The sequence below is a fragment of the Miscanthus floridulus genome, chromosome 15 (genome assembly GCF_019320115.1).
Source record: "Miscanthus floridulus cultivar M001 chromosome 15, ASM1932011v1, whole genome shotgun sequence".
In the NCBI taxonomy this organism is placed as follows: domain Eukaryota; kingdom Viridiplantae; phylum Streptophyta; class Magnoliopsida; order Poales; family Poaceae; genus Miscanthus; species Miscanthus floridulus.
In genome coordinates, this window is record NC_089594.1 from 16,108,990 (window position 1) to 16,123,546 (window position 14,557).

At 46.0% G+C, this 14,557-nt stretch overlaps 1 protein-coding gene across 1 annotated transcript; it reads right to left on the reverse strand.

Moving 5' to 3' along the window:
* Positions 1-11,443: 11,443 nt before the first annotated feature.
* LOC136507078 (uncharacterized) lies at positions 11,444-11,853 on the reverse strand. The gene is made up of 2 exons (XM_066501917.1): positions 11,755-11,853; positions 11,444-11,668 (listed from the first exon to the last, which is right to left on the reverse strand). Exons 1-2 carry the CDS (start codon positions 11,851-11,853, stop codon positions 11,444-11,446), a joined length of 324 nt encoding a protein of 107 aa, XP_066358014.1.
* Positions 11,854-14,557: the final 2,704 nt, after the last annotated feature.

The window sequence follows — 14,557 nt, forward strand, 5'->3', positions numbered from 1 at the left end:
ATCAAACACAATAAAATGCTCATGTGGACTTCTTGTACAGTCCGACAAGCCTCGTCCGTCTTGGCATGCATGCATCCGTCACAGGCTCACAGCAGCTACGACCGGGCCAGGGAGGGGCTCGTCGGGCCACCAGGCACCAGCCATGTGAAGGAGTACGATTCGCAGACTGCACGGCTAGACTTTTTTAGAGCACGCCAAAGCGCGTATTTCACTCCGCCATTGGCGTCTTCTTCTTGTTCTCTCCCGGCCATTGGATGCCATGCCTAGCCCACACTGAGTCGTTGTAACCACAAGAGGACGACGACGGATGCAAAACTTCAACCGGATCGTGACGATGGCACACACTGCTCACTGCTGAATCTGAAGACGAAATGAAAGTCTTTGAAGTGGATGCAGTGCAAAGGATGTCGTCACCACCGTCGTTCCTCACAGCTACTAGCTAGAACTAGAACCGGGGCACACACCAGCCATGTGGTGGACTGGAGGAGTAGGACGCCTTTTTGCTCTTTTGTCGGCGGGCGCTCGATCGCGACGACGTGAGTCCACGGCGAGATTTAAACCTTCGGCTATTTTTTACTTTTCGCACATACATTTTAACATAGTTAGAGCCCAATCTAACGGCACTGGCATGGAGGACAAAAAAAAAAGTTGAAGAAGTGAAGCTAAAAGCCGCTAAACTTTTTCTGTAGCTCATAAAGAATTACGATCTTTTTTTAATAACTTACAAGGAATCCAAAAAATATAATACGTGCTGATGCACATGGCTTCGCAAATTCATGTCTTACGCACATGGCTACCTCTACTGCCGACGTCGCTGTTGCAAACACGGTAGGAGCAAAACCGGGACACCACATGTGGTTTCGGCTGTTGTGTGAAACGTCTGGCCGCATATGGTTTTGATCCAAGCTCTCCGATACCACTTCAACAGCACGAGCTGCATGCGGAGTACTCCCTCCCTCCCAAGAACTTTGAGGAGTTAAACCGACCAAATATATAAAAAAAGTAGTAATGTTTACGATACCAAAGAGATGTTGTTACGGAGTATTAGATTGCTCATGTCATATACATATTGAGAATTGCTCCGGTACTCCTCCTTCTAAAAATAGCACACGTCCCAAAGCAGTCCATTTAATAAATTGAATTTTTTTAATTAGAATATCCATCTAAGTCCCAGATGCGCCAGGCCCTTCAAAGCCTAGCCCGTGCCCAGACTGCTTTGATGAGAGCAAGTATAATAGCAGGTTGTAAGCCGATCAAATACTAAGGTGAAGAAGAGAGGGAGGAGAAGCGAGTTGTAAACTTATAGCTAATTTGGACACAAGAACCAAAAAAATCTATAAGAGAAATAAGTGGACTATGTATTAACTATAAAAAGCTATATAAATAAATTAAGAGAAGACTAAAAAAATCGTTACAGCCAACCAGCCGACTGTGGCTCGAGGCCGCGGCGCCGGCGCGCATACGCGTCTCGCAGTGCTCGACCTTTTTCCGTGGTCTCGCGGAGTTGGCACGGACGCGGATACACACTTGTGGCAAGATAACGCGGCAACGGCACGGAGTTGTGACTTTTTTTTTCATATAGCTACTCCCTCCGTCCCTTTTTATCTGTCGTTTACGTTTTCTAAGAAACAACTTTGATTAAATATATATTAAAAAATATTAATATTTATAGTATATAATTAGTATCATTGGAAAGATATTTGAATCTAGTTTTTTAATAAATTTATTTGGAGATACAAATATTACATGTATTTCTACAAATCGAGTCAAACTTGTGGCACGAAAACCGGAAACGATACACAATAAGAGAGTATCTAGTAGCTATTTAGCACGTTACATGAAAAAAAAAAGTACATCAGTGATGCACAAATAACCAATCTATTACATGGAGTCTATAAATATGAGAGAGGAATATATAGATCTAATAGTATATAGAAAAATAAGAATATATTTAGTATAAAATAGTTTTTGTTTTTGTCTCTCATCTCCACATAAGCTGGCTAGGTAGCTAGCACCATTACGGACGCCTTAAATGTCGTGATGTAATTCGTACATGTGCTTTCAGATAGAGTTCATAGCAAAACCATTGTTTTATACAAGATTCAGCGCAGAGCATTAGATTTATTCAGAGCAGGCTGCTGTACACAACGTATTCTAGGAGTTCGTGAGTTTCTCAAGCTATCGGAACAAACAAAGTACATCAGCCTAAGACATATCCATAAATAAACTCCATTAATGTTTCGAATGCTAGATACATCAGCCTTCAACCAATCATGTACATCTCCGCCGACCAGCTCTCAGCATCTCGCTCGCATATTAGGCCCCGTTTAGTTCCACCCAAAAACCAAAATTTTTTGCGCAGTATCTGTCACATCGAATCTTGCGGCACATGTATGGAGTACTAAATGTACACGAAAAAAAAACTAATTACACAGTTCGCCGAGAAATCGCGAGACGAAACTTTCGAACCTAATTAGTTAATAATTAGATACTAATTGTCAAATAACAACGAAAGTGCTACAGTAGCCAAAACCCAAAATTTTTTGATCTAAACGCGCCCTTAATAGGCTCGACAAGCCTTCTCGCTCAAGTTCCCAACGCACTGAGCCATATTACAGTCAATTAGAAAATGCTCTGTTCCCTGTTCCACGCCTAGAGAGCCTGTAATGTTTTTTTTTTGTTTGGCCCAAACCAAGCAAAGCCTAATATCTGACGGGGATTTTTGGGGAGCGATGATGATAGTCCCCCATTTGATTTCCCTTGCGAGAAGGAACACCACAGTATCCACACTAGCACTAGCACTAGCACAGACACACTAGCACTGGCTCAATATCTGACAGGGATGGTCCATGTTGCATTGCATCCGGCCTCTTCCTCTACCATGTGCTTCTTTTAATTGGCAAGTGCTAGTCCATACATAATTGGTGGTGAACATTTGATCGATCGGAACTCCAGAATCTCACTCAGGCTGTTGTCTGACCTTCTCCGTTTCCAACAAGCAAGAAAAACACTACTAGTGAAATTCACTCAGGCTTTGCCAAAAAAAAAATCATATACAGACCTTGCTGTGACATGCATTCCTGCGTTAGCTCCGGAAACATACGAAACAACCAGACGACACACTTGCAACTCAAGTACGAAACACTTGAAACATATACTTGCAACATGCATGTATATGCAACGTCAAGATGAAAACACTTGCAACATACGTCTGATACAGATGAAACATTTGGAACATATATTTGAAATATACGTGTATAGCCACTACAACATGTGCAACATTCGGATCTACTTTTGCAACGTCCGAAACTACTTTTGCAACGTCGATAAAAAACACTTGCAACGTACCTTTGAAATATGTGAAACACTTGAAATATACGTTTGCAAAATGCTCTTTCAACGCAAACATCTTCTTGTTGCTTCGGCGAATGGAGGCTCATCAGCGCGTGGAGGTCACTGGTGTGCTGACCGGCAACGCGGAGCTGTAGGCGGTGGCACACAGAGGGCGGGTGTGGGGCGCGGCATGGGCGGCGGTGGCACAAAGGACGGGTGGGTGGCACGTGCAGGTCACTCGTGTGCTTGCCGGCGGCGCACAAAGAGCGGGGTGGGGGCGGCACGAGCGACGGTGGCGCAGAGGGCGTTTCTGATTCTGAAAACTTCTAAGGATTTCATAACCCATTGGAAAAATCTAATAATGATACAAATCTGTCTTGAGTCATCCACTGAAAAAAAGTAATCAATGTTCTTTTGTTTATTTTGTTGTGCAATGTTGGGACTTGCTGTAGCAGTCTAAGAACGAATACTGCTGAAGCAATGATTTGCCTTCAAGAACGTCCTGAGAAGCTAGCTTGTTCTTCAAGTGGTAGCACCGCGCGCATCTTAGTATTGTGGTATGAAATTTGAGCTACATACATACTTTCTTTTATTGCCGAAATTAAAGTGTTCGTTGCTCTTCCCTCCGTCTTTGTGGACCGTCCAGTACCATTTATTTTCCTTGTTCTTGTGTTGAAACTTGCTGGTCTTCGATTACCCATCACTGAGCTGCTTGCTTCCATTCCATAGATTAAAAAAATGTTTGCAAAAATAACATTATATCTTCATCTTCCCTCTTTTTTTCGTTCAAAATTTTGTGAAACTGAGTTTAATTAGTCTATGGGCTAAATACATGTTCTTGCAAGTTTACAAATTTTCGACAATTGTGGATCTTGGGAATGATCGTATGAGAGATTGTTGACAAGTGGTTTACAAATTTTCGATAATTCTGAGGAGGCTCCGGTTCCGGCCACGCGTAGCCAGGTACGTGGGCCATGTTAACTGAGGGCTCAACAAGAAATGCCGCATGTGCTCGTCATAATTAAGCCCAAAACGAGTTGGAAAATTAGACACGCATCGGCCTCGGCCCATCCATCTTGTGCAGGCATGTGATTGTAATTAAGCCCCAAAATAGGTTGTGGCAGAGTTGTGCCCGCATGGACCGAAGAGAACAAAACAGAAAATTGATTGGACCTGGAGAACCTAACCTTGCCTTCTTCAGGGAAGCTGTCCGTTCCTGACAAAAGCAACCAGCATTTTTCTCACATTCAGCCAAAGGGTTGCACCAAACTACTCAACTAACCCGGGGCTAATCCACGCTGTAGACTGCACGGACTCCCCGTGGCATCGTTCGTGTTGGTTTTTATTTTTCTCCTGCTGCTAGTGCCCGCTGTTTGGTTAGCCAAAACCAGCCGACCTACATGCAGATGCAGGGACTGTGTCGCAACGCATCGTTCATTTGCAAGCAGTGCAGAATGGAAGCACGCACTCCCTCCATCATCATCAAGTTCACCATCGTCGTCATCGTCCTGATTGAGATGAGACCCTGATGATCCCATTAAGTGACACAGACAAATCCTGAATGTCACGTGTCCAAAAGAATCCTGAATCACGGCCAACCACCCAAACATACGATTTTTCCATTATGTTTCAATAATCAATATTCAATAACGAAAGGTTCACGCGAACTAGTTAGGTTCCTCGTGGTGTAACCTGTCCAACCAGGTTTAAGTGTTCGACTTGGCATGGGTGCTTATATTTTTCTGGATTTATTCCAGGATTTAACGGCTATAATTTCAGTGATAGGCGACGTCCTCGTCGATAGCGAGGCGTCAGTGATGACTTCATGAATCTCGAGATCTGCCGGCTCGGTTCTTCGGAGGTGCTCATAGGAGTTGGTTTTGCGAACGTGTGCTCATAGGGGTGAGTGTACGTGCGTGTTGTGGACGTTTGCATTGTACTGTGTAATTCTTAAAAAATAACGAAAGGTTCACTGTATATTCTAAATTACATCATTAATAAAACTAGTACAGATATAGCAGTGATCTTTCATTCTGGGATTGGGTAATTTATTGGCGATACTTAAGACAAATTTTCTCAGATCATTTCAGGGACGGACAGCTTCCCTCAATATCATAAAAACCAAGTATTGCCACCCTCAATATTAATTCTCGCAAAATACGTTAAAAAAATAAATCATAAAAATTCTCATAAAAATAAAAGACAACTCATCATGAGTATTCGGTATACTATAATAGTCAATCAATAATAATAATAGCCAATAAGGCCCTGTTTGGTTGGGTTTTTGGATGTAGTTTTTGCCCCCAAAAGCCAAAAGCCCAACCAAAGGGCCCAAAAGACATATGTGCTTTGTCTAAAAGCAGCTTTTAGTATAGTACAAATATAAAAGCAGCTCTTCATCTGCTTTCACTGGCTTTTGGGGGGGGGGGGGAATTACCTACCTGCCACTGGTTATGAAGATACCAATTTGTTTTTTTCTTCTATTCCGGTCCGTAATGTTTCGCGAGGAAAGAAGCTCTCGCCTCCAGCTGGCTCGCACTGCGGCGCCATCTACACCCAGCCAATAGCTCTGTAACACCCCAGCCCATTAGTAGCCTGTAGTAGCTGTGAAGTTGGCCCATGTAGCCCAAGTGGCACATATATGGTTGTAATTGGTGGGTTTAGTATCACCTTAGAAGTTTAGGAGGGTGAGGGCCAACTTATAAGACTTGTCGTTCCAAACGTAGCACCTCCGGGTTAACCTTTTACACGAAGCGAGGACGAAAGTGCAAGAGAGGTGCTACGCGTATGCAGACCCGGGCCCGTTCTACATGCCGAGCCGGGGGCGAGCACCGGATGTGCAGCAGCGCAGATCTGTGTACTGTCAAGAGGAAGAAGAAGATCCTAGCGAATGGGGTCCACTCGTGAGAGAGAGGGGGTTGAGTGGGGAGGCATGTGGATGACATGTGGGGTCTGCTTGTAAGTGAGAGAGACAGACAACTATTTTTACAAAAGCCACAACTACTGAACCAAACAAGCCACAACTACTGAACCAAACAGCTTTTGGCTTTCTCACAGTCGTCAACATCTCACAGCAGCTTTTCCAAAAGTCACAGCTCACAATAGCTTTTTCAAAAACCACACCTCAACCAAACAGGGCCTAAGGGTGTGTTTGGTTGGGCTTTTGGCTTTGGCTTTTGGCCCCAAAAGCTAAAAGCCCAATATATAAAAAAAGTAGTAATGTTTATGATACCTCCCTCCCAAGAACTGCATGAGCTGCATGCGGAGTACTCCCTCCCTCCCAAGAACTTTGAGGAGTTAAACCGACCAAATATATAAAAAAAAGTAGTAATGTTTATGATACCAAAGAGATGTTGTTATTAGATTACTCATGTCATATACATATTGAGAATTGCTCCGGTACTCCTCTTCCTAAAAATAGCACACGTCTCAAAGCAGTCCATTTAATAAATTAAAATTTTTTAATTAGAATATCCATCTAAGTCCCATATGCGCCAGGCCCTTCAAAGCCTAACTGTGTTCGGAGCTTCCCCTGCGCCTGCCTTCCATTTCCTCGTGAGGGAGTTTGGACTCGCAAGCTCCTGTCTCTTCCGATACATTCCGCGTGAGCACGTGTGCCGGGACCGCAAGCGCTGCTATACATGGCCATCGGGCCGTGCCGGCCTGGAACGGTGTCGTGCCTCAACGGGCCGCCGTGCCTGTCGGGCCGTGCCTGCACCGTGCTCGTGCCTGGCCTTCGGCCCAAGGCACGGCCCGTGGGCCATTTGGCCGTGCCGTGCCGCCCGTTGGGCACGGCCATTTTCACCGTGCCGGGCCGGCCTACAGCCCGACAGGCAAAAAAACACCTCCAAAAAACCACTAAGTGCTGAAACACTTCATTTTCAAATTTCAACAAACAAAAGATCACATTTTCATTCACATTCACACACAGTTATCAACATTCACATTCATACACAGTTATGAACTGATCTGATCAACATTCAACATTCAACATTCACATTCACATTCACACAACTGTTAACTGATCAACTGATCAAGTTACCATTTTCATTCACAGTGACAGACTGACAGTTCACATCACAGATCACAGCACAAAGACAAAAGGAGACTAGATTATATGAAAATGATGATCAAAAGGAGCTGTTTTGTGCAATGCCGCCTCATTAAAAACCTTTCTAGGTAAAACTCACCCTTGTGAGAAACCCTAAAAAGAAAAAAAGAGTGCAGCCAGCTCAAAGTCTTAGTCTTAATGTGTTATTACAAAAGCCAACAGCTGTGGCAAAGTTCACAGAAATAGAATGACGGAATCAGAGTCCACACTCAGTCACTCACTCTTCTTACTATCACAGACACACAGACTCACAGTCACACACACAGCTTCACAGCACAGCACAGCAGACCAGCAGTCCAGCACAGCACCAGCCACCAGCAAAAGACCAAAACTCCAAAAGTACCTGCAAAAATAGAAGAATCCAATCAGTCCAAAAGTATTGAGTTGATTGAGTCATAGTATTTAGTTGAGATAGACAGTCAGTACCTCTCAGGCTCTCCTCTCTCCAGTTCTTCTTCACTTGTTGTATCCAGCACAGCAAAAGAAGTCCAAAAGTACCTGCAAAATTGTACATAATTCATGTTATTGTTTTGCCATTAATGTAAATAGGCTAGTACTTATAGTTATAGATTTGAGTTGAGTACCTGAGAGCGAGAGGAGAGGTTCTTCACTTCTATCCAGCACCAGCAGCACCGCCGCTGCCGCTGCCGCTGGCTTCGCCTTCACCATCAAGGAAGAGGTTCTTGAATGCCTCCTCCAGGTCCACATCCTCTGGTGCATGCTGTTCTCTTCTTACTGCTTGCTCCCAGTCCTTCATGCAGGTGAGCATCTCCACATGCTCCGGCAACAAGCGCCGCCGTCGGTCTTCGAGTATCCTAGCTGTACAGCTGAAATAAGACTCGGAAGAGACGCTAGATACAGGAACAGACATGATATCTCGAGCCATAATAGATAGGATTGGATAGGTTAGCTTGTGGTCACGCCACCAGAGCAGTATGTCAAAGGATTCCTCATAACATGTGACAGGGTCACTGTCCAAGTAAGCTGAGAGCTCACTGACACCAGAACCAGATGGAGTAGATGAAGATGAGGGGGAACATCCAGAGCCAGGGGAAGCACCAGGACCTCCAAAGATCCTTCCCCATGCCTGCTTTCTCTTACCACAATGAGCTGAAGGCTGTGAAACCCTTTGAGTCCTAGCTGCCCCACCAAATTTCTGCTCATACTTGTTAAACAATCTGTACAATTCAGCTTTGACATGACCATAGTATAAACTATAACTGGATCCAGTATGTTGAGCAAGCAATTCAAGCACATTAAAGAATCCTTTGATCTTAGCTCTAGGATCAAGAATGAATGCATATGAATAAAGCAGTTGAATTTTCTCCCAATATTTAAGAAATTTAAGCTTCATAGGATAAGCAATCATTCTAAAATTCTGATCTGTTTCAGCTTTATGCAGATGCTCAGCAATGTCAAGGATATGGTGCAAAACAAGTGGAGTTGTGGGATAGTAAACACCAGACAGAACAACAGTAGAATCATAAAAGAGTTCCAGGAACACCATTATCTGTTCAGCAACATACCAATGCTGTGCAGTCAACAATTCTGAACCATAATTAGAGTTAAGCCACACAGAAAATACTTCTTTGTATGGTAGCAAATGCTTAAGCATTAAATAGGTGGAATTCCATCTAACATCCATATCCAATCCAAACTTTCTAGGCCTTATACCCTGAGCAATACAGTAATTTTTGAATAATGCAATTCTTTGATTAGATGAATTCAAAAAGTTTATTGCATTTCTGAAATCTTTAGTAAAAGGTTTCAACCTCTTCAAGCCAGATTTGACAATGAGATTAATGATATGACAGGCACAACGCTGATGCACAAGCAAATACTTGACCTTGTGAGGATCATCACGACTAGGTGCAGGATAAGAACCCAAGTAACCAAACAAGACAGGTTGCAAGATATCATAAGCCTTAGAATTAGCTGAAGCATTGTCTAAAGTGACAGCAAAGATCTTGTCAATCAACCCAAACTCCTCAACCACAACAGATATCTTCTCAGCAATGTTTTCACCAGATTGTGACACCTCAATTAGCCTAAAACCTATAACCTTTTTCTGCAACTCCCAATCAGCACTAACATAATGAACAACAACAGAAATATAGTCCTCCTTAGCATTACCAGACCAAATGTCAGATGTCAAAGACACAGATGAGCAAGCAGGAAACAAAGAATTCATAAGCATAGAACGTTGCTCAGCAAACAATTTACCCATATCTCTAGTAGTGGCCTGTCTGGAAACCTTCTCAAATCTAGGGTTATGAGCACGCTTAATGTAATCCTCCCAGGCCTGTGTCTCACCTATGCCTAATGGAAGGTCCAGCCTAGCAATCAACCGGCACAACTCAATACGAGCAATAGCAGGGTCATACACCCAGTTATGCAAACCATCAGCATTCAGAGCAAGCCTAGACTGGACCCTCTTATCGTTATCATGTTTAGCCTTGCAAGATTTCTGGTGCCTTTTCAAATGACCAGTGCCAGCAGCAGATCTAGCAGTATACCTCTTGCCACACATTTTACAGATAGCAGCTACTCGTATGTTATTTTCCTTAATCTCAGTGAAATCCTCCCAAACAGCAGATATGAGCTTACCACCACCACCAGTCGATGAGGTACCATGAGTGTTAGTGGAGGCTGCCACCCCACCGTCGTCGTCGCCGGCATCGAGATCAATCGGATGGGTGCCATCATCGTCACCGAGATCGATGCTGAACAGCCCGGCTGCATCCTCACGGATGTCGTCGTCGTTCTCCACTTCCAGCACCTCCCAATCCGAGGCCGAGGGAGGGGGGAGGGGGACGGCCGGCCGGCCCGGCCCCGGCCCCTAGCTCCAGCTCCAGCACCGCCCCTCGACGGTGGACAGGGGCGCTTTGACACTGCTGGGCTTGCCATGGCGCCTCCAGAGGAGGAGGACACGGCGTCAGGCACCAACCTGCGAAGAAGATTACAAATTTAGAACTTACAAGAACAGAGACAAGAGAGTGACAGTGAGTGAAAGAGAGAGACAGATCTAGGGTTAGGGTTTCGACTCACCTACGCTACCGGAGCCCAGTGCTGGAGAAGAGGCCAGGGAGCCAAGAGCCCAAGACCGAACCAGAGGAGTGAGACACCGGTTAGAACGACGGCGAGCGGCAGCGGAACGACTGACAGGCACAAGCCACTCACATGGTAGTATGGTACACCGGAGGAGGAGAGGAGGGAAAGGAGGGAGGAGAAGGAAAAGAGGGAAAGGAGGGAGGGAGGCGAGGTGCAGGACCGGCGGCGAGGTCACCGGAGCAGGGCCGGCGAGCACCAGGCGAACGGCGACGACAGATCGAGGTCGAGGCGTCGACCGTCGAGGCACCAGACACGAGGCGAGAGCGGAGAGCGGTCAGCGACTCAGCGGCGAGGCGATTGGAAATTTGGAATGTGAAGCTAGGGTTAGGGTTAGGGGCAGCCCGTAGCGGCGCCTGCCTTTTATATCAAGAGGGGGAGCCGGGGAGGGGGCTTGTTGGGCCAGCCGCCAGCCAATGGACCGTGGGGGCACCGGGCCGCCACCGGGCCGCCTCTTTGGACCGGGCCGTGCCCGTGCCGTGCCACGGGCCAGGGTGGCGGCCCAAGCCCGTCCTGGTCGCTCGGGCCAGGCCGGCCCGGGCCCGGTGGCCACCGTGCCGTGCCGTTCTTGGGCCGGGCCAAAACGCCGGGCCGTGGGCCGGGCCGCGAGCCCGCGGGCTGCATGGCCATCTATAGGCGCTGCTGGCGAGGCGGCACCACCATATGAACGCATGGCCGCCACACCTCCCATCCTCTGCGGCGACAAAAAGCATACGTTAGGGAGATTCCGCTCCACGGCAGGCTCTCAGAAAAGACGAAAACATCTGCTATGTTAGGAAATTGGAAAGGAAAATAAGTAAGTTCTAATTAATGACTATTTCATTACTTTGTGGTAATTTTTCTTGGCCGATGGCTGCGTTTTGCAGTAACAAAATGTGCAAACATGTGCTTTCAGACAAAGTTCATAGCCAGCTCGTTGGAGAGTTTCTTGATGTCTTCAATCTTATCAGAGATCTCACGGCGATGCTTGACCTTCTTCACCACAGCGGTGAGCTTTCCAAGGATCTTCTTGAAGACGTTGGCGTCGGTGGCAGTTGCAGACTGCTTGCCACCATCAGCCACACGCAGGATGAAGTCGTCGACAGTGTCCTCCATGTCGTACGACAGCTCCCGGACCTGCCGTGCCCAGAGCTTTTCCACCTCAGTGAGCTGGTCCGGTGGAACCCGTGTGACGCGTCGACGAGGGCGGCGTTCATCATCACAAGCTCCCTGGAGAGGGATTCGATGTCAGGCTTGAGGCCCTTCTGCACGACGTACTCCGCCATGAGCAGATCACCCAGCTTGGGGGCCAGGCTGGCCATGGCCCCTAAGGCGAGATCCATGGTTAAGCTCGATCTCTCGGTCACACTCGCTCTCCGTTTCTCCTGTTGCTCCTGCTTGCTTGGTACTCAGTAGGACATGCTAGTTGGGACTTGGGTGCAGCCGTGCAGGGCAACAAATGGCGAGATGGTGTATGGGTGCGGACTGGGAGAGCTATTATTGCCTTGAAGACGACTTGGCTAGCTGAGTCAGAATTTTGAAATGCAAGCCGAGAGAGTGTGCGGAGAGAGAATGTGCTTAATTATCTTTGGTACGGACCGGAATGGAAGATGCTGGAGTCACATACAGGTGGACCCCTCGGGTGCGTTACTGCTGGCCTGGCCTACCGTGGTTCGTATTATTGCGTGGGCCTGGCGGGCGACCCATCACCAAACGGGATTAATGCTCATTGCTCACCTGTAACCTCTGCTGCCGGCGTCGCTGTCGCACATCAGCCAAGGAGGATTAGAAAAATATAATACGTGCTGTCGCACATGGCTACCTCTGCTGCCGGCGTCGCTGTTGCAAACACGGTAGGAGCAAAACCGGAACACCACCAGTGGTTTCGGCTATTGCGTGAAACGTCCGGCCGCATATGCTTTTGATCCAAGCTCTCCGATACCACTTCAATAGCACGAGCTGCATGCGGAGTACTCCCTCCCTCCCAAGAACTTTGAGGAGTTAAACCGACCAAATATATAAAAAAAGTAGTAATGTTTAGGATACCAAAGAGATGTTGTTATTAGATTACTCATGTCATATACATATTGAGAATCGCTCCGGTACTCCTCTTTCTGAAAATAGCACACGTCTCAAAGCAGTCCATTTAATAAATTAAAATTTTTTAATTAGAATATCCATCTAAGTCCCACATGCGCCAGGCCCTTCAAAGCCTAGCCTGTGTTCGGAGCTTCCCCCGCGTCTACCTTCCATTTCCTCATGAGGGAGTTTGGACTCGCAAGCTCCTGCCTCTTCCGATACGTTCCGCGTGAGCACGTGTGCCGGGGCCGTTCCCCGCGTAACAAAATGCGCAAACATGTGCTTTCAGACAAAGTTCATAGCAAAACCATTGTTTTATACAAGATTCAGCACAGAGCATTAGATTTATTCAGAGCAGAGACAAATCAGAGCAGGCTGCTGTACACAACGTATATTCTAGGAGTTCCTGAGTTTCTCAAGCTATCAGAACAAACAAAGTACATCAGCCTAAGACATATCCATAAATAAACTCCATTAATTTTTCGAATGCTAGATACATCAGCCTTCAACCAATCATGTACATCTCCGCCGACCAGCTCTCAGCATCTCGCTCACATATTAATAAGCTCGACAAGCCTTCTCGCTCAAGTTCCCAACGCACTGAGCCATATTACAGTCAATTAGAAAATGCTCTGTTCCCTGTTCCACGCCTAGAGCCTGTAATGTTTTTTTTTGTTTGGCCCAAACCAAGCAGAGCCTAAGGGCAGTCCCAATGAAAGAAACTAGTAGTTTCTATAACATAGGATACCGCACCAAAAAAGTACTGCTTTCCAACCCATGGTTTCTATGAGTAATAATTATTTTCTCTTTCTCTCTCCCAACTCTATCTTCTTCCTCCAATGGGAGCGCGACACGAGCTTCCTAGAAACTGGTGGTTTCTCCCCAATGGCGATTTCATGGTTTCTGGGTGCATTGGGTCAAGAGTAGACCTGATTTCTTCATGAAGAAACCATTTCTATGATTTTTGCTCTCTTTCTTCATTAATTACGTTGCCATGTCAGCATTTTGCCTACATGGCAAGTCATTTAATGAGGATAGAAACCATCATCAATACACCATTGGGACTGCCCTAATAGCCACTAGACCCGTTTGGCCATCAGGTCCATATCAATCCTGCTCTCGCCTACTACGTACACCGCCGCTACTGCAAGCCCGCAACACATCTCGCGTTGGCTGATGCTTCCGTTATTGCTGCTGGATTGGCCGTAGGGCTTGCTTCTATTGGGCCTGGAGTTGGTCAAGGTACTGCTGCAGGACAAGCTGTAGAAGGCGAGACAGCCAGAAGCAGAAGGGAAAATACAAGGTACTTTATTGCTTAGTTTAGCTTTGATTTCAACATCTGCGTTTAAAGACCATGCTTTTCATTTCTGTCCTACCCACTACCATTAGTTAGGCATTTAAGCTCAGACCAGCCCTACCTTCCTACTAGAAGATCAAACTATGAATACACCAATATGGCCTTATAGTCACAGAACAGAGACATCATGCAGACCTTCTAGCCAGAGATATAAAATTACTTTGAATAAGAAGTTCATGTTTTATAGACAAGTAAGATAACCAGTTAAGTAATACGAATCCGTACTACGAAAATGTGAGTCCTAGGCACTGGAATTGGTTCTCTTCTCCCTAATCCCTATTACCCTTTCCATACTCAAGTGTTACTTTCCTATTACCTATCTCCTCTGCTTTGGCTCCTTTCCCAAAGGATCACCCCCTCTTCTTCCAAGCAAGACTACGGAGCAATCAATAAAATGGGTATGCGACGGAATGAATATAGGTTGTTTTTGAAGAAAGCAAAGGATTTCGAGGAACTACATCCGAAGCTTGTTCGATTGACCTGATACCGAGCCCTTATCTTTTCAGAAGATGTGCAATGAAGGATAGCCTTGCTTTTGGTTTTTCAGTCACCAGTAGTAGATACAGGAGGAGGTGCTGTTAGAGAAGAAT

What these genes read in the sequence shown, in the direction of transcription:
- LOC136507078 (XM_066501917.1), bottom strand. Translation starts at nt 11,853, where the DNA reads ATGGCCAGCCTGGCCCCCAAGCTGGGTGATCTGCTCATGGCGGAGTAC. An exon ending in AATCCCTCTCCAGGGAGCTT is followed by an intron (nt 11,669 to 11,754) that starts GTGATGATGAAC and finishes TGGGCACGGCAG; the next exon opens with GTCCGGGAGCTGTCGTACGA.